The sequence below is a fragment of the Chelonoidis abingdonii genome, chromosome 4, assembly GCF_003597395.2.
Source record: "Chelonoidis abingdonii isolate Lonesome George chromosome 4, CheloAbing_2.0, whole genome shotgun sequence".
Lineage (NCBI taxonomy): Eukaryota > Metazoa > Chordata > Testudines > Testudinidae > Chelonoidis > Chelonoidis abingdonii.
The window spans coordinates 112,588,776-112,612,151 of record NC_133772.1 but is presented as its reverse complement, the minus strand read 5'-3'; the positions used below and the strand labels follow the sequence as shown (position 1 = coordinate 112,612,151).

General features: G+C 42.5%; 1 protein-coding gene across 2 annotated transcripts in view; it reads left to right on the top strand.

Annotated features, from left to right (window-relative positions):
- Positions 1-21,873, top strand: part of SPTLC2 (serine palmitoyltransferase long chain base subunit 2) — a 137,087-nt gene extending 115,214 nt beyond the window's left edge. The window contains exons 10-12 of one of the 2 annotated variants that reach the window (XM_032801909.2): positions 9,501-9,636; positions 11,107-11,236; positions 19,758-21,873. In XM_032801909.2, the coding sequence (XP_032657800.1) occupies positions 9,501-9,636; positions 11,107-11,236; positions 19,758-19,877 (386 nt within the window). In that variant the 3' untranslated portion in view covers positions 19,878-21,873. The remainder of the gene's footprint in view (positions 1-9,500; positions 9,637-11,106; positions 11,237-19,757) is intronic. The other variant, XM_032801910.2, reaches the window with a different exon arrangement.
- The last annotated feature ends 1,503 nt before the right edge of the window (positions 21,874-23,376 follow it).

Sequence of the window (23,376 nt, the reverse complement as noted above, 5' to 3'; positions counted from 1 at the left end):
GTCAACTGATCTTTGTAGTGTAGCCATAGCCTTAGGCTCCTGGCAATGCTATACACAAAGTTTAGACTATTAGTTTAAGCAAGAGCTTTGGTGTTTTGAAGCGCAATGATGGCTAAACAGATGGAAGCTCTTTTGTATACCCGTTTCATTGATCAACCCCATCATGATTACTCATAGCCTATTTAGTGCTGCCCATCTCTGTGCATCCTTTATTTGTCCTCTTACTTTAGGAATGAGAGCTTCTGAGGGGTAAGTGGGTACTTGAAAGTTATTCTGTGACATATCCTTATTTCTCAGCCCAGGAGAAGCTGGCCACCAAATAATGCTGATTTACTGTGCCAGCAGTGCTGGAGATGTATAATGCTGCTTCAGACGTTGTATTCAAGATACTAAATGGATTCTCGTGGAAAGGCTTTGAGGTGTTCAGGATTTCAGAGGGGTGTTGAGCTCACTATTTCAAGGTTGCTGCTTCCTGTTTGTTTACGTGATCTTTCTTATCCAGACATCATCTGGGTCTTTATAGGTCTTAAAATATCAGAAGAGTAAAAGCCCATTCTCCCTCCCTGCTGGTACAAGTCATCTTTTGAGGCTTAAATATAAGTTTGTAACATTAGCATTAAAAGTGAAATATAAGCACTAAGTACTGGAAGAGGTGCATTGGAACAAAAAATGTCTTGCCCTGATCCCTACCATCATTTCGTCTATGCCATCTAGTAGCACTCTAGTACAAGTGCAAAGCTGTGCAGGCCTAAAGCAAGATCAGATCCACTGCACAATGTAGAGTTATGTTGCTCACCACAGTGCTTATAAATGTCAGAACACTTATCTGGCATTCCCAGGCCTGAAATGTTCCTGTAGGGTGGATAGAAGCTACCTTATACTGACAGTTCCATAAAGAATGGGTTTGAGAGAGGCTCTTAACTGCTCAGCCACTGAAGCTGCTGTTATGGTGGTAGTCTGGGGTAGGAGATCTGCTACTTAATGCTTGAGTACCACTTCTGCAATAAAGGTGTCATGTGGCATCTGTCAACCAGAGTGATGGCGATTTAAAGTGATGTACCTTGTCATCCAGGGCTCATGAAAGGTTGTTATAATCAAGGACATTGGTGTTTTCCCGTCTAACTGCTATCTAGACACACTTAGCACATCTTAGCTCTCCAAACATGCATTTATTTTTGTTCTCTTACAGTTTTGTTCTTGTTTCTTATCTCTGCTGGATCCCCAAAACCAATACCACCCCAGCTCTGTAAGAGTTGAATGCTGGATATAAAGGGAACATGCCCTTTAAATAGCATGTGACCTTTACTTATGAGATACCTTGGCAGCCCAGCCCTTTGAAGATAGATGTGAACTTTACCCTACATGATAATATTCAGATTGTTGGTAGCACGAGCTAGTTTCACTGAATTGTGAAGGAATTTCTTTGAGTGAAATGAGTTGTAGAAAGTAACAGAGGCACAAGAGGAGTTGGTTGTTAACTTCAGGACACCGCAGAGACAAGCTGGTTGTGACTTGAATCCCAAAGTAGATCTGTCAGTAGCTAATTTAATCAGTTTACAATCCCCATGTGGTTTACTATCAGATGCCCTGATAAGGGGCTCCTAGTTGTCTTTTCTAGTCCTTTGAAGAATTCAGTTACATTGCCCCCTGAAAGTCGCTGCATTCCAGTTCACCAGATTAAAGGATGTTAACATAACTGTTACACAACTCCTGTGTGTGTGCAGACAGTTGGCAGGGCAGCATCTCAGCAGCTCTGATTTGAGCTGTCTGAAAAAATGAAGTTAACCTTCGCCAAGAATTACAGCTGCTAGAGAGTTGCTGCCATACCAGTATCTTCCTAGACCTGTAGTTGGGCAGATACAGACAGAAGTCTGAGCTCCACAAGTTATTATCAGACTAGAAAGGCATGTCTGACTGTTATGTACATAGTAAAGTAACACTTGGTATGTCTACACTGCAGGGGGAGTAGAATTTGAGTTAGCAGGCCCTAGGTTTTTTAACCTAGGGCTTGAGCAGCTACACTCCTTTGTAACCACAGGTTAGGAATTGTTGAACCCTAGGTCTCAATCTGCAGATCTAGCATCTACACTACATTATGTGGGCCCTAGTCCCACCACGCATATCTCGGATTCCCTAGTGCCTACCCAAAACATGGCCACTCTAGCCCTGTGTTCAGGTGCAGTGTGAGAAAACTTGAGTCTTTGGAGAACAAAGAAAGTCAACCCATGGGATTGTGGGATACATTTGGTAGACTGAGAGCATAAGTCCAGGGGGGCTGTGTCTACTCTGCAAAGTAATAGGACTTGAATCTTGAGTCCCAGCTTCAGTTAGCCTCAGCCCCCCGACTCGTGGGATCCTGGGATCCTGGATTCGAGCCCTGGGTTAGCATGACTTGTGTGTTGACAGAAGCGCAGTTAGGCTTGATCCTGAATTTAAATGCTGAGCTTACATTGCAGTGTACGCCCAGGATCTAGGGCCCTGCATGTACCATTGTTTTTGCTGGTTTGGTTCCACTGAAGTTAGCAGAACTGGGAGCACTAGCGGCGAGAAATGTGCTGGCTGCTGCCAGTCATCAGCACTATGTTAATTTACACCTGCTCAGAGCATGGTTAAAGGACTCCATGATTAAAATGGTGGTAGCAGCTGGCAGCCCAGCCGCTAGTGCTCCTAATGTTACTAATGCCAGTATAGTTAAACCAGCATTTTAATGTTGACAAAGCCAGAGTTGGGTGTGTTTTTTCTTAACCTTGTACATAGTACTCCAGTAATGCACCTCCATTGCCCTTGAAAGCAATGCAGTATTTTAAGATAGAGCCAGGATACCAAGTATCTTATGCTAGGGGAGGTAGAAAAGCCCTGCCTGGAATGATTTAGTTGGGGTTGTGTCATAGCTTTCCTACTTAGATCTGAACCTTAGAGTTCAGAAAATAAGATTCTAGCATAAATTCCTCTAAGCTTAATTACCAGCTTAGATCTGATAGCGCTGCCACCAGCCAGATTTCCAGTGTCTGGCGCACTCTGGTCTCCCCAAACCTTCCTTGGGGGACCCCCAGACTCAGATGCCCTGAGTCTTACAACCAAGGGAAATAACCCACTTCCCTTCCCCTCTTTACCTCCTCCCAGAACTTCCCACCCTGGGTATACTAGGAGATACCGTGTTTCAAGTCCTTGAAATCCAAACACAGAGAGATCAAGTTTTTTCACCCTCAGTCTGAGTCCCTGCAAAGGTAAGCTTTGCAACTCTGACACACAGAGATTTTCCCTTCCCCCCCTGTTTCCTTCCTCCCCACCAATTCCCTGGTGAGTTCTAACTAGGAAAAAATCCAACAGGTCTTAAAAAGAAAGCTTTATATAAAAAGAAAGAAAAAGACATAAACAATGGTCTCTGTATCAAGGTTGACAATATACAGGTCAATTGCTAAAAGAAGAAATGAATAACAGCCTTATTCAAAAAGGAATACAAATTAACATTCCAGCAAACTACACACATGTAAATACAAAAAAACAATAGAAGCTTACTGTCTTTCTACCTTTGTACTTACAACTTGGAACAGAAGATTAGAAAAGCTTGAAGAGAGACAGTTCACTCTCAAAGCCAGAGCAACAAAAACCCAAAAACACACACCCAGAAGTTCCCTCCCTTGAGATTTGAAAAATCTTGTTTCCTGATTGGTCCTCTGGTCAGGTGTTTGGTTACCCCTTTGCAGGTGAAATAGACATTAACCCTTAGCTATCTGTTTATGACAGGTTGGTCCTGCTTTGAGCAGGGGATTGGACTAGATGAGCTCCTGAGTCTCTTCCAACCCTAATATTCTGTGATTGTGTGATACATGGAACTTTGGATGTAAAAGGACTAGGGGGACAGGAGCTCCAGGGTTTTAATCCGTGTTTGTCTGATGACTAATCTTGGATTAGACATTTAATGTCACTCTTCCTACCTCCATTTTCTTCATCTATAAAATGGGAAAGAACTGCTCCACAGCAGTGGTGGGGAAAGACTACTTGGTATTGGTAAAACGCTTTGAGTCTTGAAAGCGTAGTATAAGCATTAACTTTTAGCATAATGAGATCTTTGAAAGAGTCCAGAGAAGAAAATAGCAAAGCAGCTACGGACTATAAATTAGGACTAAGATTTCAGGTTAAGCTTTAGCCCATGAGGCCTCCAGTGATTAGAGAGGTGATGTGGGCATAAGCTATCTTGTTTCTTATTCATAGCAGTGAGAGTTGACATTTGAGTGTTTTTTAGTATATATACTAAAAATTTTGCCCAAAAGTGTGTGTCAGCTGTGCAATATTATATAGAGACAGGGACCACTGCAGCTTTCTCTGAGAAGATCCCAGCATAGCCTTCCTCTTCACCATAACTTGCTCTTTCAGTCTGTCCCTGGAGAACCTTAACTTTTATTGCATACAGTGGTATTAGAAATATGTGGATTAGCTCTCACCCTCTGTCAGGAACACTAACCTTCCACTGCTGTAGTAGATCTGCTCAGTCAGACCTTACTGTGCAGTTAGTGTTAACTGAAATAATCAAGTTTCTAGCATTCAGGGTTGAGAATGCTTAGAGATCCTGTGTTTAGGAGATCTGATTGGACTTGGGATCTAATTGCATGGTAGGCTCTGAGTGTGAAGTTCTGTCCTTGTTCTACAGGAGATGAGTGGGGAAGGGTGGAGGGAGCTATTCACTTACACAGCAGAAATTCTGGAGGCGGTGTGTCTTGAAAAGAAATGTTTTTGTGGAAGAGAGATGAAGACATTTTCCTTAGCAGGTGGTGGTGACTGTAGTTAAAAACTCTGAAGCTAGCCTTTCATCGAAGGAGGAGTTGGGATGTAAAACACACTGATATTTCATCTTTTATTTTTATGCTTGGTTTTTGAGTGTGTGGTTGTGGATGGAGTATTTTGGCTATTGTGGGCTTTGAACTACATAGGGTCTTAAACCCATGGCACTCCAGGTCACATCAAATGAAATTTTTTCTCTTCTTGGCCTGAGATGCTCCCTTTGGATGCCTCCTCTTTCATTTACTACAGAACACTGGTTACTAGAAAAGTAAGCAGTGCCCAGCCAGTCAACCCCTCAACGTGGTATACGGTGGATATTACTACCGCTACACTTGCTGTTTCAGCAGGTGAAATGTCCACCCAGTAGAGACAGAGATGGGATCACTTCTCGAATAACTTTGAAAGACGGTGATCTGCAATTTATCCAGAATAGACCACAGTAAATTTTACTATCCCAGTGTTATCACTGCCTTGGTACCTTCTCATGCTAAACAGATTAAAGCATCAACTTGTCCTCCAAGGCCAGGGCAACTGTCTTCTTAGGTGAGTGAGTGAAATTTTCTGTAGGCAAACTTAACAATTATAGCATATAATATATAGTTAGTACTTTAATTTCAAATAGGCATCCTTATGTTGAATAGACAGATGTTTAGTCTAGACTATCTATACAGACATGTTTTCTGCATGCACTGGTTGTACCTTATGCAGCAAATGCCTCAGCACAGATTTCGTTGTATATATGGTAACTTGTAAGGAGTGATTGACGCCAGATACGTATGAGAGTAAGAGTTTGCCTTCACGTTGCCAAGTTATACCTGGAGAATAAGCTCTGGGCTCCAGTGGCTTGGTACGGACAGGAGCTGTCGTGTAACCTTTAAAACACAGTCATGGCTGGTTGGGGAAAAATTGGACCTACCAAAATGTGGTAGAGGGCAGGTATGTGCTAGGATTGCCATTTTTGGTTGGACTTATTCCTGGAGGTTTCATCACATGACATAATCTTTAATTAAAAAATTTTTAATTCCCGGAGACTCTAGGGCAATCCTGGAGGGTTGGCAACCTTGATACCAGAAGAAATGTAGTGTGTGCCCCTCTATTAAACCTTTCTGCCCTATTCTCATGGGCAGGCAGTGTGCTAAAATGTACCAGAATGCTGTTTTGAGTACCACTAACAACATAAATTTTGTAAATTACATTCCCCATAGACAAATTTTTCTCCTACAAGTGGTGGTGAATGAAGAAAAAATATATAGGACTGTAAGTAAGTGAAGTCCATTTAGTCATATCTGAGTACTGGTGACAGCAGAGTTTTCCGAAGCCTTCTCAATCCATTATTACCTTTGTATACTCAGTAGCCAACCTCACAGTGATCTGCTGCACACTATTGATCACACTGGTTGTCCCCTATAACGATGACCCATTCCTTCCATTATAACTTCCTCAGGTTATTCCATCTCTGTGCCTGATGTAACCGAGATGTGTAGGTTTTTGTGCTTGTTGATTTCTGAGAGCAGCGGTCCACTCCTGTCCAATATTTTTATATTTCTATAAAATACATTCATCTTTTCTATCCAGGAGATACAGAAGAGTCTTCAAACACTACATCTCAAATGTTTTGATTTTCTTCTTGTTAGCAGCATTAGCTTCTCAGGATTCACATCCATAAGTTGCTATGGGAAAAAATTAAGCTTTTCTCCAGTCGAGCCTTCATACGTTTCGAGATGCCACAGTTTCATAAGGGAGGCCATGGCTGTGGGAGTCATCCCTAGTGCTCAGATTTCTTTGAAGCAGCCTTCTTGGCTGGATGTGTGTGAGCCCAGATAACTAAATTCATCTACTGTCTCTAGAGCTTGACTGTGTTAATCGTGATGTCCACTTGCCTCCTTTTATTGATTATGTCAATGAATGTGCATTTCATATTCCCTAAATTCAGGAATAGTTCATATTCCTTGATAACTGTTTTTACAGACTCCCAATGTTTGTTGCATTGCATAAGTGGTTGCAGTAAGTGCCGTATCAGCATATCTGAGGTCAGTTTTAAGAAGTCTCCACCAATGGAAATCTGAGCTCCTTCCACTTTATCAGAACCTTCCAGGGCTTGTCTTGTAATAAATTTTCTGTACATATTGAAGGACAGAATTCACGGGGACAGAAATACACCCTTGTCTCACAGCCTGCCCAGTGGAAAACCACTTGCTGTTGCTCAGTGTTTGTACCATGGTCTGTTGTTGACCGATGCGACTGGTGATGACTTCAATGATATGCTTTTGAATCCACCATCTTTCAACGTTAAAAACAATATTTGTTTTTTTATTACATAGACCTTGTCCCTCTCTGAAGTCAGCTTGTTGTGATGGTAGTTCTGCTTCTACCATTCACTTTGTGATCCTGAATTATGTAGAGCAGCGCTTAATTCACGTGCGATATCAGGGAGATAGTGCTGAAGAGACTAGAACAGCATTCAGTAACTTCTTTGGTAAGGGCAGAAAGATTCCGTTCATCTAGTCATCTGGCCAGTTTCTAGTCATCTATACATTAATGCAAATTTTCCACATGAGATCAATACCATGATCACCGATTAATGTACCAGCACAATTGCTGAAAGGTATCTAGCCATGGTGCTTTCCCAGGCTTCATTTCTATAATAGCTGGCACCACTGCCTCTCACAGGGTTGATGGCTCCAGCTCTGTACTCTTTCCTAGTGTCCTGTATTGTAAGTGGTTCTGAGGCATACATATTGGCACAGTAATCTCTCTACCTGCATTTGATGATATCACTTTCAATAAGAACTCTGCCATCATGATCTTTTATTATATTCTCTTGCAGGAAAACCTTAAGTAAGAAGTCTGACCAGTATACTGTTGGTAGGCCCCTACCAAATTCATGGCCATGGAAAAACACATCACGGACCGTGAAATCTGTTCCCCCACCCCCTGGTGAAATCTGGTCTTTTGTGTGCTTTTACCCTATACTATACAGATTTCATAGAGGAGACCAGCGTTTCTCAAATTGGGGATCCTAACCCAAAAGGGAGTTGCAGGGCGGTCACAAAGTTATTTTAGGGGGGTTGCAGTATTGCCACCCTTACTTCGGGGCTGCCTTTAGATCTGGGCGACTCGAGAGTGGCGGCTGTTGGCCAGGCACCCAGCTCTGAAGGCAGCACCCCACCAGAAGCAGTGCAGAAGTAAGGGCGGCAATAGCATACCATGCCATCCTTACTTCTGTGCTGCTGCTGGTGGCTCTGCTTTCAGAGCTGGGCTTTTGACCAGCAGCCGCCCAACTCTGTAAGCAGTGCAGAAGTAAGGGTAGCAGTACTGCAACCCCCCCCCCCCACAATAACCTTGTGACCCCTCTCAACTCCTTTTTGGGTCAAGACCCCTATAATTACAACACTCTGAAATTTCAGATTTTAAATAGCTGAAATCATGAAATTTATGATTTTTTAAATCCTATGACCATGCAATTGACCAAAATGGACCATGAATTTGGTATAGCCCTAACTATTGGGGAGAAGGTAGTTGCCCTGGCTTTGTGACTTTTTTGGAAGGGGCTCTAGGAATATAATTCTAATTTTAAATTGATACCCTCATTTGGGATTGTTGGTGGAGAACATTTCAGGAACCAGAAAGATAGTATGCAGTCTTAGGTGACTTTATGATATCAATATGAAATAGGGGTATTATTTAGACCATGGCATTCTGAAGACATTGATCCTTTTAAAGGGATTGTGTAGCAGAGAAATTTCATGTATTTTTTTTTTGTGTGGGATACTTGTGATATGTGGGAAGAGCTCTGGAGTAAAAGGTCTGATCATTTCAATATGTAGGCTTGCATATGTATCTGAGAGACCAGGATATGTGCAGATAGAACTGCAGAGTACAGGAGTTGGAGTAATGTAACAGCATGCTCACAATGTGCAGCAAGAATGGAGGAAAAAAATATATGAAACTGTCTTCAAAAGTCTTGTCCGGTTTCAAGAGCTGAACTTGCTCATGCTATTGATACATCTGACAGAAGCTTGAAAGTATTCATCTGTAAGCATAGCTTTGGATTTTCAAATCTCAATCCATCTGCAACTCTGCATTTCAAATCAGAGGTTGAACTTCCAGTTTGTTCTGCTGTAATGGTATGTTCAGAAAATAGAAACCTTAAACAAGCTTAAATCTTGGTTTGTGTGCTTACCTTATAGCTGTCTTTTTATCTTGTGCCACTTTGATTTCAGCATATTGGCAAAGGTAGCAATATCTTCTCTGTTGATCAGTTTCTTTACTAAATAGTCTTTCACAAGTTCACTAACTGTGCTTTGTTATTGTGGCTTTGCCAGTGAGCTGTGGTCTACTGGCATTAATCTTTTATAGGAGCGTGTGATTGCCCATCTTCTAGACAATCTCAGTACAAACCTAATTATTATGGAAGAATTAAGGAATCATTTAAACTCATGAGGATCATGAAAGGGTCATCTGTTGTAGTCCATTCTGTAGCAGTGTGGCCAGAAAATGAAGAGTAATCTTGGCTGTGTTAAAGGAAATTCTGAGGAAGGAGATACTGCAAACAATTGCTAGTTGCAGTTCAAATTTCAAATAACTTTGCAGTTTAGTTAATATTTTTATATACAAAACTGGTCCAACTATGTTCATAATACAAACTACACTTATATGGTACATATGATCTATAGTGGTCATTTTGCTCATGGTTTTTCCTTCATTTGTTTCTCAAGGCAAGGAATGTGTGCAGCAGTTGGCGGAGAACACCAGGTATTTCAGGAGGCAGCTGAAGAAGATGGGCTTTATTATCTATGGAAACGAAGATTCCCCGGTTGTGCCTTTATTGCTGTACATGCCAGCAAAAGTTGGGTAGGTTCAGTGGGGAGAATTCCCCATCCATCCACTTGACCCAGACTTGTTAGGAAGCTGGCTTTTTTTTCCTGGTCTCTGTGCCTACTGCATGTAGAATACTGCCATATTTTACAAGTGCTCAGATGAAGAGAGCTTCCTGGGTTTAAACTTGGAAAGAAGCATTTGAGAGAGTGATGTTTAAAGGGGTTTTTTGGAGTTTACTCCTCTCCTTTTTGCTGAAAGGCCAAATTTTAGGCAAGAATTGGTCTTGTTTTGCTCTTGGGATTCAGATATGGGACTGAGGGGTACATGGAGCTAAGAGATGAGGTGAATTCTGGTAGAAATGGAAGCCGCTACTGGGGGTCATGTGATGGCCACAGAACCACATGAGAGGTACCAGGTTCTGAAATTTTTTGGTCTCAAACTGATGGTCCCTTGATTTATAGCTGTCTAGGTCGTACTTCTTTATCTTTTCAGTGCCTTGTGCTGGGAATGTTTACATTAGAGAGGATATGAATAAGAGGGTATCAGAGATGTATACAGAATAACAAATGGTACGAAGGTGAGTGAGTAAATAGGGACATCCCCATTCTCCTAATTCAAGAACAAAGGGGAATTCCATTAAATTGAAGGGCAGCAAATTTAAAACCACTTGAAAGGAAGTACATTTTACACAGTGCACGATAAAGTCCATGAAACTCATTGCAAGTTGCTAAGGCCAAGAGCTTAGTACAGTACAAAGAAGGGTTAGATATTTTATATGGATTGTGGAAACTTTCAGTTACATTAGGATTCTAAACCCTCATGCCTCCTGGGGTATAAAACAGCCACTAACTGACAAGGATTAGGAAAGCACTTTCCTTAGCCAGGAAATACCGTCCTGTGTCCATTATGGAGATTCTTGCTCCTTCCTCTGAAGAATCTAGTTCTAAACGCTCTCTGGCATACTGTCAGTGGTCCATCTAGTCTGCTACCTAGTCAAGAATGGCAATTGCTAGGTTCTTATGAGAACTTTTGAGCAGATGCCACAATGTACCTTAATTGCATTACATTGGTGAAAACAATCCTTTTTGAAACTGCAGAGGCTTCTGCTTTGGGGGTAGGCAGCAGGGGGGAATTCCTCTTATAGTCAGACTCTGGAGTGTAAATCCCTGTTTTCCATCAGAAAGATTTTCAAGCTTAGGTTACAAATCCATTTAGAAGCAGCCCACTAAAAGACCAGCTCCTGCCAAATATAATCTTTCAGCTTTGTTAGAACTTAATACAGTGAAACCTTTCTAGGAAGACCACCTCTGGACTAAACAAAAGAAGCCTTTGTGAGCAGGCATTCTACCTCTAAGAGAAGGCAGTGGAAAGTCAGAACTGCAGCCTCGCAGGCACGCTTCACCAAAGGCCTGTGTGGCTTAGTGTACTGAGACCTTTATGCTGCTGCTCTGTGTCTGCTTCTTCAGTATCACTCTAAACATTCCTCATTGCTTTCTCTTGCAGTGCATTTGGGCGAGAGATGCTGAAGCGAAACATAGGAGTCGTGGTTGTGGGTTTCCCTGCCACCCCAATCATCGAATCCAGAGCCAGATTCTGTGTGTCTGCAGCTCATACCAAAGAGATACTTGATACTGTAAGTGTCTGATCTTGTCTTCCCCCTCATCCATGTCTGCGCCTCCCCTAAACAGCATTTGGCTGTTGGTTTTGCAGCATACAAGCCAAACGGGTATTCATAGCATCAAAGAAACGAGAGATGGAAAAAGATTCCCCTCTGGACAATACATGGTTGTCTATGGTACATATTCTAGGGATTTACTCAGTACATTTTTAAATGAGCCAGCTAACAGTCTGTCCATCACTCCCCTTCCACTCTGAAAAGGCTGTAATTTGTGTGTTATGGATAGTTAAGAACACAAACCTTTCTGAAAGGCAAGTGCTAGTTCTTGCTAACCTTAGACTTGGAAGTTAGAGCTGGAAAAGGCAGACTGGCTAATTGGGACCTAGGAGCCAGTGCAATGTTTTTGACCTCAGGACATTACTTACCATTAGATACTCCTGGAGGGAATTCTGCACCACTGTGCACACACAGAATTCATGTCCCTCAGGAGATTTCTTTGCTTCCCTGCAGAAAAAAAAATTCTGACAGGGAAGTTAAAGGGAAGCCACAAAAGCAGTCATGCACCCCTTCCCAACAGCGCAGGCACATCATTTCAGGTGCCTGGAGCAGCTGGTGAAGAGGTAAATCACTGCAGGGGGACAGGGCTGGGGACACCTCAGCTGGTGGCTCCTCGCCTGCGCCAGGCTTAGCTGCTAGTCCCAGATGGGATGGGGCTAGGGGAGGACAGGACTTGCTCTTCTCCTGCAAGCAGCAGCTGAGGCTGGGTCAGACCCACTCCCTAGAAACCTCCCCCAGCTGCAGGAAGTCTGTCCATCCGCCCCCTCTTCCCCCCCCCAGTTTCCTGCCCCCATCATTCCTCAGCTGTGGGGGAAGGGGTCATTGTATTAGGAGCTGCTCCCCCATCCTCCATGCATCCAGACCTCCCACATCCAAATCCTCTTACCAAGCCCTCTCCTTGCCCGAACGTCCACCCCGCTGAGCCTCACCCCCTGCATCTGGAGCCCCCCCTGTGAAGCCCCACCTCTCCTGCACCTGGACCCCCCTGCCAACCCTTACACCACCCCAGTGGGTCCCCCACACCTGGACCCCCACCTCACTGAGCCCCAACTAGCTGTATTCAAATCCCCACACCACTGAGCCCCACTCCTCCAGCACCTGGACTCTACCCCCGCTGAGCCTCCCGCACCCAGACCCCCCTAATCCCATCCCTCCACACTGCCCCTCCAGCCGCAAACACTTTCACCTTGACCCCTGTGCAGAGTCCCATTGCCTCTGCACCCAGAACACCCCCCAGTGAGCCCTGTGCATCCAGAGCTCCTGCCACACACACCCACACCCACACCTGCACCCAGATTGCCCAACACAGAACTCTCTCACACCACACCTGGATCCCCCCACACTAAGCTCCTCCACACTTGGAGCCTGCCAGGCTGTACCTGGCACAGAGGGACAGGGCCCCAGGGTGTTTCTGGGGTAGGCCAGATCCGGCCCTTGCGCAGTGTCAGGGTCGGGTGCAGCCTCACTGCTGAGTCTGTTTCCTGAGGGGCAGCAGGGTGATCTCCCACCTCCATGCTTGTGCTCCCCACTGCCATGCTGGAGACTTCACATTTATTTACTGACAAATAAAATTTTCAGAATTTTTGCAGAATTTTAAAATACTGCAGAATTCCCTGACGACTAAGTGGAGTTGGAACTGTCACCCTTGCTAAAAAAGCCTCAGAGGTGAAAGATTGAATGGTGTCCTCAGATGTCCTCAGAACACTATCCACCTGCACTTTGGCAGGTGATGGAGGACTGCTCCGTTGCACCTATTCTGGTGACTAAATTCATTTCAAAAGATAGTTGTTCAAGCTTGTTGTCTTTGAAGGACAGGCATACTGTATGTAACCCAGTCAGAGGCCATGTCAAAGCTCCCCATGTTTTCAGACTCCCTGCTTCATGGTGTGGTTCCATTAAAGCTTTCTAGGAGCTTCATAAAGTGATGATGCTTTTCCCGTGGTACTGGACCGAGTACCTCAGCATGGCTGTAGGAGGCACTGTGCTGTTGAAGTTACATGAATCTGCCAGGAAACTCTTTTGGGAGCTCCTCCCAAGTACTATCTCTTATTTTCTTTGGGAGAGAAGGGGAACTGGTGGGGAAGGCACTTGAGATCACATCTCTATGGCTAGAGACCTGTGGAGTCAGAAAACAGGAGATTATTTAAACACACATGGTTTAGACAGCTTACTTAGGTCACTAGCATATACCCCCTAATTGTATTGAGTGGAATACAGCCAACTGCATTGTCTCAGGCTACGTCTACACTACCCGGCGTATCGGCGGGTTACAATCTATTGCTCGGGGATCGATATATCGCATCTCATCTAAATGCGATATATTGATCCCCGAGCACGCTTATATCGATTCCGGAACTCCACCAACCCCAACGGAGTTGCGGAATCGACAGGGAGAGCCACGGACATCGATCCCGCGCGGTGAGGACGGGTGAGTAATCCAATCTTAGATATTCGACTTCAGCTACGTTATTCACATAGCTGAAGTTGCGTATCTAAGATCGACTTTCCCCCATAGTCTAAACCAGCTCTCAGAAGTGCCCAAACATGAGTAGGTGGTAACAGTTCTATATAGTGTAATAGACAGGAGTTGGCATGTGAGCTGACAGTTTCCAATGTGTTGTCAAAAACCAAGAGCCAACCTCCTCACACTACTACCACAGCACCTTTAGGTCAGCAGCTGAGAATTCCACTTCTTGTTTTGTCTTTGCTAGGAAACAAATAAAACAGAATGGTATAAGTCAGGTATGTGTATACACATACATAAATAAATGTGCAATTTTATAGCAAGCTTAGATGCAGTTATCTTCTTTCCTCACCACAGTTACTTACTCAATAAAGGATTTACTGAACTATGTCTCACTGCCCCTAACAATTATTTAATCAACTAGGCAAACAGGATGACATGCATACAAGTCACCCAAGTGACCACAGAATCTTAAGCCTTGTCTACACTATAGGGGAAATTCAATCTAAGCTACGCAATTTGAGTTAAGTGAATAGCGTAACTCAATTTGATGTAGCTTAGATCTACTTACCGTGGGGTCCACACTGCACAGTGTCGATGGGAGAGCGATCTGTGGTTGATCGCCCAGTAAGTGTAGACAAGCCCTTATAGCTGGTCTATACTAGGAACTTATATTGGCATAGCTACGTCACTTAAAGGTGTGCAAAAATCCACATCCCTGAGCATCGTAGTTAAGCCAACCTAACCCTCGGTGTACACAGCATTAGGTTGACAGAAGAATTCTTCCATTGCCCTGTCTATCACCTCTCAGGGAGCTGGATTACCTAGGCCAGTGGTTTTCAACCTTTTTTCATTTGTGGACCTCTAAAAATTTTCCAGTGGTGATGCAGACCCCTTTAGAAATCTTAGTCTGTGGACCCCAGGTTGAAAACCATTGTAAGTCGATAGGAGAACCCCTCCTGTTGACATAGATGGCATCTGTACTGATTGAAGTGTTTCAAGTGTAGACAAGCCCTTACTGTCTCTCTCAACTCTACACTGTCTGTTGTGTTAATTTAGAGTAAGCACTTTGGGGTGAAGTCCATCTACTTGTTTTATCAAGTATGCTTATGATGCTATTATAAATGAATAAATAGTACTGTACCCTTCCATTAAAAATAAAACCATGCTCCTTTGTAGTAACCATACTTTCTCCTACCATCCTGTTCACTCATAGCAATTTCAACTGCCTAAAGAATGATTCAAATCTTATTTTCTCGTGTTTATTTTTAACTACAATATAGCCAATAACAGTAATAACGCTTTATGTAGAACTTCTGCAAAAATAACCACGTGCTTCAATTTAGAGGAAATTTAGTCTTCTGATGTAGCAGGGGAGTTTGGTTGCAAACAGCCATCAGTGGTTAAGCACTGGCCACCCAATCTGATCCCTCTCTAACTGATTGCAAAAATACCAAAGAAATATTGAAGCTGTGATAGAACAGGGGAGGGCTAGCAGAGGGCTTGTCAGAGCAGAGGCTGGAGAGGGAAATTGGGTAAAGTCTACACTTATGTGCCTGGAGCTAACAAGTTCTATTATCCTGACACTTTCCTAAACAAATTTCACTTAATGTTGGAAGCATGGAGGAGGGAGGCTTTACTTATAAATGATTATTTGTAATGCTTTCCTTTTCTTATTTAATAAACCCACACAATGGGCAGCAGTTCTCTGTTACAATCTGTAATTGTTTTACGTAAATAAAATTTCCTTGCCTGAAAATATTTGGCTCTGGATTAGAGCGAAGTCCCTCCTAACTTGCATCCCCATGGGCTGGTGCTTTCTTTTCAGTGATGAAAAATATATTGCATTTTCCTGAAGTCGGAGTTCACCAGTGCTGTTTCCTTTGTAGTCTTTGCTAGTCACATGTTTCTTTTTGTTTAAAATTAATAAAATCCTAAATCTGAGTTCAAGAATAACAGTTAACAGTTCTTTCAACAGAAATTCAACCTTAAATTGTTTCCATATGGGGTCCTTCGTTAAAGCTCTGGTAAAATATGCCCACTGTTATACTGAAATCCAGCTTCTTCCAGGCTTGTCATTCCCCCAAATTTTGGAGCGGATACTCTCTTGCTGCCAGAGATAACAAGCATGAGGGGCCATTGTTTAAAGAAACAAAAACTTGAAATATTGATCTAGGAAGGTAAATCATGTAGAAATACATTAACCCCTCTTGCTAACACCATCCTCAACAGCAAATTTAGACTAGACCATCTCACAATTAGAATATTAATCCTACGTAGGGAATTAGTGATCTCTCATGAAACGGTTGAGTATATCTGTATAAACAAGCTTAAGCTTCAAGCACCGTTATGTACAGTAATACTAACCCCAGAAGTTCAGAAACCACGAGCTTAGCCCAGACAAGGTTTGTTTTTTCTTCTAACTTTTGAACTCTTTGGCCATCCCCTAGAACGTATGAGACAATTAGCATTGCTTACTCTTGAAAACCTACAATAAGATGACTTTGGCTCCTGCTACAGAAGTTCTTGGTAGAGGACCCCACTGAGATCAGGGCCCCATTGTGCAAGGCAGTGTAAAAATGTGTAGAAAGGCAGTCCCTCTCCCAAAGAGATCAGTCTAATGCAAAGAATGATGGTGAGTTTGTGACATGAGATCTGGAATTGGGACTCATCAAACTCCTCTGATATAGGGGCTGTCAAACATCCATTAGATGAAAACTACTTCAATGCCTGCTGAGCTGGCCAGGGTTCAACAGTGACCTGCAGGTGAAAAGCTAGGTAGCTTATTTCCAATGCCCTAAGGTGTCCAGTCCCCATAGCACTAATATTACATCTTGGAGAATGAGGCTTGATTTCTGAAAAGATATGTTTATTAAATCAAGTTTTGATCACTTTGGATCTTACACAAGAAGTGTTGTCTGTTCAGGCGACACAAGCAAAATCTGCCACACTGTGCTCTTAAAAGGACAGTTCATTGCTAACTTGCCTGTCTCAATCTTCTGGTTCTTTTACTATTTCGGTTGTAAGGTCTTTGGGACATGGACTGTCTTTTTGTTCTGTTTGTACAGCACCTAACATAATGGGGTCCATGACTGGGGCTCATGTGCAGTATGATAATATAAATAAGAATGCATCAGTAAAACATTAGCACAATATGCAAATTCACTTCTAAATATTTTTTTGAATATAAAGCAATTCCAGTAACTATTCTAGTGTCCATATACTTAAATATTTTTCACCTCTTCATGGGGCACTAACAGAGCTTGAAGCTACAGACCCTCTACACAGACTTCTTCCACATCAGCTATAGCAATAACTGGTGGAGGGAAGCATACTCCTCTCTGTGGATCAGCCCATGCGGGATTACACAACTATATGTGAAACAGCAGTGGAACATTGGGCATCAGGATTCCTAGGTTCTGTTCCTGCTCTAGAAGTAGACTATTGTCTAGGACAATGGTTCTTAACCTTTACTGCAGCCTGCACCTATTTGGTTCTCAAAATATTTTCTTGCACCTCTTGTAAAAAATCGTTGAAGTAGGTCGGTTCTTTAAACCTAGATATAGCATAACTATAGAATGAAAGAGAGAGAATTATATATTTACTTTTAATTTCACAGTAAAATTAAGAATACATGAAAAATTACATGCTTTTTTTTAAGTTTGCCGGCTCAGTGACTCTTCTGTTGTTGCCTTTGTATAATGTTGTTAAATGCATAGGTTTGATGAAACAAAGTAGTTGTACTTACGTGCCTGTTCTTAATTTGTGTTTTAGATGATTTCCCTTCTAAAAAAATCTGGCACATCTCGCACCCCCAGAAAGGGCATCTCACACCCCCAGGGGGTGCGTGCTCCCCAGGTTAAGAACCACTGGTCTAGGGGTTACAAAGCATAGCCAAATTTAACAACACTACTGCTTGGGTTGGCTGGAGATCGGACATAGACCTCTTGATATAAAAAGCAGGAGCCTGTGCCCTCGAGCACCAGGTCTCGAAGCATGAAAGCCGTAGCAGAGGCATCACACTCTTCATGTGGTCTGACCACCAGTGGGTAACACTGAGCCCCGGTTAGTGTGGGTTGCATAAGTGCCTCATTCCTTCTGAAAGGCAGTGTAGCAACATCAGTGAGAGTTAGGTGGGCATGCATGCACACACTTCTTCCCCAAAATATTGTGAAGGCAGGAGCTCTTCCTGGGGCCAAAAATCAAATTACTCACAAGAGCTGGTGGCATTGTGTTACCTTGAAGGCATAGGTGAGATCTGAGACAGTATTGCAAATCTGTAGGGGAAATTACCCTTCCAGTGATGAAGCCACGACCTGAGGACTTAGTTGTTTGTTTGGGAACCATTCAAGTTCAACCATTCATGCATTCCAAATGGCCCAATTATATCCAAGATGCCAACCCCCAGCCTTGACTCTTGCTGTTAGACTAGCGTGGCTTTCCAAGGAATATTTCAGGTGAGGTCCACTTTGTCATCTTTCAGTGGCAGAGGCATGATCTGGAGCATGTGGCTAATAAAGAATCATTCCTCTAATGAGCCACACACTCCTCTCATGCTGCACAAATAATAAAAATAAACTTTGAATGTAAAGCCTGAAGTAAATATCTATTTTTACTTGAGAGCTTCAATCTGTCATAGCAGCAGAGCTGAGCTGTTATGTCTGCTATGAAAAGGTTGTCCTATTTGGCTGCCTGAGCAAGTTAATGTAGATGTGCTTTGATTTAGTCTTTAGACCCCAGGTGCTGTCCGTTTCAGTTAGTCTTGTAAAGATTCTTTGCTGCAGAGTTGCAGGTTGTAATGCCATGTTAAGTCTTTGAACCAAAAAACAAAAAAAAAATCTTAGTCCAGTTCTAAAATTTGAGACTGATTTTTTTGATTCTCCTTCCCCCGACTGACATTTTTACCCTTAATTCAAAGTCTTTGGAACCATTGGCTTGATTGGCCAGCAACACGTCTTCATCACTTATCCTGATTTTGTCCATGTCACCTGGGAAAAATCTGTCCCTTGCTAATTTGCTTCATTTATGTAAACTGGTGCAAATTAAAATATAGATAAGACTTGACGGCGTTCTATAGTGCGCATGACACTAGTGACAAGTATCGTGAGGGAAAGTCTTCAGTATAATAGATTCTCTTCTTAGGGGAGGGTCTGTTTTGATGACTCTAAGGTAGGGTTGCATGTGATGCTAAAAAATTCACTCCAGTCAGTGGTGACCAAAAATCATAGCTGTTTGGTGGCCTGTGTGAAATGATCTTAGTCCGGTTTGTAGTAAAGTGTCCATTGCAAAAGAAACACCATTGCAGTGGGCTTCCCATGTTAGAAATTTCTGTAAAATGAGAGTGAGCAGTTCATCCTAAGATCCAAATGTGGGACAGACCCAACATGACTTAACTTGCAATAGAGGCTGATAACAAGCTTAGTTCCTGTAAGGAACTTGACACTTCTGAAAGTGCAGTGCTAGTACTAAATAAATATGTACGGTGTTTGTGTAAAGTTTTGTCACTTACTTTGCATATCTGATGTCAGTTTACAGGGCTAAACTGAGTACAGTTCTGTATTTGTGATTATGGGGTATATGGGTCTAAATGGAGTGGATGTGCCTTGTAATGAGGTACAGGATGAGGATGTGGAGACTGAGAATTGCCTTTTGGGGTAGCCCTTTCGGGGTTTGCATTAAGACACACTCTGTGAGCCAGGGAAGTATGGGGGAAGCTTGCTTGCCATGCTGCTGTCTTTCACACCTGTTCTGTGCATAAATACAATATTTCATACTCTAGGCACAGTCAATTGTCAGCTTTACACTAAAACCACAATCAAATGATTAGGGAGAAGCTTTGTATTGTCTTTAATTTGTGATAAGGGGCAGCGTGGCAAAACCTTGCTCAGTTATAGGGTTGCTTTCAACGTAGCCTGTGCACTTAGTGTATGTCAGGGATGCAGAGGTAGCTTTACTCTTAGGTGTTTCATATCCTGATTCTCTCTGCTGATGTGTCGTGGTCTTTCCCTCTCCCAGGTTTTAAAGGAATTAGATGAAGTTGGGGACCTCTTGCAACTGAAGTATTCTCGTCACCGGTTGGTGCCTCTCTTGGATCGGCCTTTTGATGAGACTACGTATGAAGAAACAGAAGACTGAACTCCCTCCACATGCCTTGGGGCACTCCCACAAGAGACTGGCACACAGGCCACACAGTCCTTGAATCACACACTTCTGACTGCTTAGCGTAAAAAGGACATTTTTTCACAATACTGAATAGCCACATCATCTCTAAATGGCATTTTGTAAATAGTAAAACAGCTTTGATTCTTGTCTCTTGAGGGTATGACCCTAGAGAGATGCTTGACTTTATTTTTTTTCTTGTTGCTTTTTTAATTATTTATTTGTCACCGTGAAATCACAGTGACCCTAGTTGGCACAGATGCCCCATGTACACTACTAGTCTCAGGAGTGCCAGATGAAATGTCGTGTCTGCAGCACGGCATTGTTGTGGCAGCACTTCCAATTCACTGCTAGGCATCTAACTGCCAGGGAGTGATGGGCTGGCCAGTTTGTTCAATGGAGACCTCCTAGAGAAACTGTTGATGACTTGTTTAATCTTTTAACAAGATGGATAATCAACCAAAGCTTTTTTCCCTTTTGCATTTACTTATGTCTAAAACTTGAGTTGTCTTTTTTAAATAATAAACATGTTGCTGACATGTCACTGACAGAAACACTGTTCCAAAATGTCGGCTAGTTCCACTAGCCACAAACAAGAGACCTCCCTGGACTTCATCCTTTTCCCTCAGTCTGGCTACCCCATTGTTTCCTGGTTTGATGCCAAGTATTGTCTCGTTAAAGGGAGTGATGGAGAGCCTTTCTGAGTAGGAAAGATCTTGCCACTGTTATTTTCCTCATAGCCCTAACTCATGGCATAGTCAGGCCTCCACTTCCAAAAATGAGTTTAGTGTCTCACTTCCTCATGTACAAATGACTTCCCTTTGCTCAAGCTTCAGAACTGTCCAGGTCTGAAAAAAGATGATCAGATGATTGATAGGTTATAAAAATTATACTCAGAATTATAACTAAAACCCACAAACCTTTCTCTTCTACTAGATAAAGCTCCCATTTGCTATCAGAAGCAGAATTGCATGGTAAGAGGGGTATAATGAGCAACTACATCTGGGGCAGTTCTGCAAAAGAAATCTTTGTGCACAGCATGCAGTTAACTCTAGTGTAGCGTGTTCTGATTTGTTTGTCTGAGACTCTCAATGTATTTTGTGAAATTGCTTTTGCAAAGATTAATGTCTTAAACAAAGCACTGAATGAGACTGCAAAGCCAAGATCTACAATTTGGTGTGGGGGTCGCTCTTAAAGTTGGTCTGGTCATGATGCTCTGTGCAGGTGGCAGTGACCTTTAGAAAGAGAATCTCAATTTTCAAATGGAAGCAGTGTGTGGATCAATTCCATCTGTCTGGTGTAGCAAAGCAAAAGATAACTTTTTAAGTGTCATTGTAGTTCTGTAACTTTCATTCTGTGCCTCTGACAGAAGTGGCATTCTTTGATCACTAAAGCCAAGCACATCTGCAGATACTACGTGGTGGATTAAAGCAGTATCACCTTCTGTTTTATAGAAACTCCATCTTATAATCTAGACTATGTTTACACTAGCACTTATGTCGGTCAGGGGTGTGGAAAAAACACCGCTTGTGGGGAATGGTTTTAATTATACTCAAAGTAGAGCTCTCTCCTGTCGGCATAGAGCAGCTACACGGGAGACCTTAGAGCGGTGCAGCTGCAGCTGTGCTGCTGTAAGTTCTGTAGTGTAAACACAGACCTAGACTTGTGCATCTTGCCCCATGCTGTATAACTAACCCTCAGAAGCAAATTGTCTCATGTCTAAAAACAATCACTTTTATTGATTTGAAGTGCAGTAGTACAAAATCAGAAGTTATAAAAATGTAAATTGAAATTATGAATTGAAACAGCCATGGATAAGTTCTCCAGTATATCCAATCCACTGGAGATGTTTTGTTTGATGGAGTTGATCATCTATCCATACAATATGTCCAAACCTCACATGTGGTCATGATAACCATAGAATAGTTTCCTTTATTTCTTCAGTCATGGAATAAACTGCAAAGTCCTGGAATGATCTGAGTTTATTTTGCCCCTTTGACCCTCTTCACCTGCACTCTGCCCATTAAGTCTTCTCAGCTAGGACTGCTTGTAACATTCCAAACCTATGAGTAGCTCAGATAGCTGCTGCTTTTTAAAAGGTCCTATCATAAAAATAGCTGCTGGGTTTTTTTTCCCTCTGCTAAATGCGGCAGGAACCTGGATAAGATCATCCCAAGAATTCCTGATCAAAGCTCCAGGCCTGAAGACACTCCAGGCCTGGTCAAGTGATAGCTTGTATGAAATCAGTCCTTAAAGCTATCAGAGCCAGAAGTACAGGCTGTAGGTCAGTGGGGACCTGGAATTTTGAGGCTTCTCAGGACTGTACAGGGCACTTGTGTCTGACCCCATGTGATCAGCCTAATGGACCTTTAAAATTGTAACATGTTAACTCCCAGAAAACTTACTTTAGATTCTAAAAATGTTAGTCCTAATTTCTTTCCCTCTTTCTGTGAATTTAGTCTCTCGATGCTAAGGCAGTCTGGATTTGTAGACAGAGGGTAATGAAGAATACTAATACATTACTTTATTAAACTCTGTTAAAGTATTTCTAAAATAGGTTTGCTGTTTTTTTAAAAAAAAGTCTCAAAATAGTTAATATGCAATTGGGTTCTATGACAGTTGTTTGGGATGACCTGTGGCAATAACCATTACATTATGGTACGCCATCATATTAAATACTGTATCCATTCCTAAGACTTGGCTCAATCACACTCTGCCCAGCTAACATTGGGAAACCACTTGATTAAATTTCAGTCTTGGATCGCCCTGGGGTCTGTGCTGCATCCTGTATGGGAAGTGGGATTTTTTTTTCTGGTTCAGGAGCCTATCTTCAGGAGGACATGTTTGGCCAAAATCTGAGAACTAGGTAAATTGCTTCTAAAAACATGTTTAGAGCTTGAGCTTTGGCACACTATGTTCAGTTAGTCGTGTCTTAAAAACTAGGGAAATTTTTCAAGAGCCATTGAAAATTTCATCCCCAGAAATGAAAGAGCAGGTTCCTGCTGCATCAGACTATGCTTGCCTTCATGTGGAAATGGGATGGCATTGTACCCAGGGGTGGGAGGGACTGCTGACTCAGCAGTTGCAAAGCTTTCACCAGAAGTAAATTCGTGCCCTTTTTGTCCTTGCAGAAATAGTAAATGAAAGTCACTCTCAGAGTGAAATGAAGAGGAGAGAGGCTGCTTAGGATGCAGACCTCAGGCTCTGCCAACTTTTATGAGCAGCTTAAAATAATTTTCAGTTAGTTCCCCCCCCCTTATATAAAGAGATGCATAGCTCCAAGACAGAATTAAGACTGGCCTTGTGCAGAGGGTTTCTCTTTGAACTGAATTTTGACCCTTGTTGTGCAACAGCCTATCTGGAAAAGGAAGTTAAGGAAGAGAGGGGAAAGCTTACTTCCTGAGCTGGAGAGGACTTTAAAACACACAGTGCAAGTGCTGATGTCTGTTTTATTAAACCTAAAGGGTTGTCCACA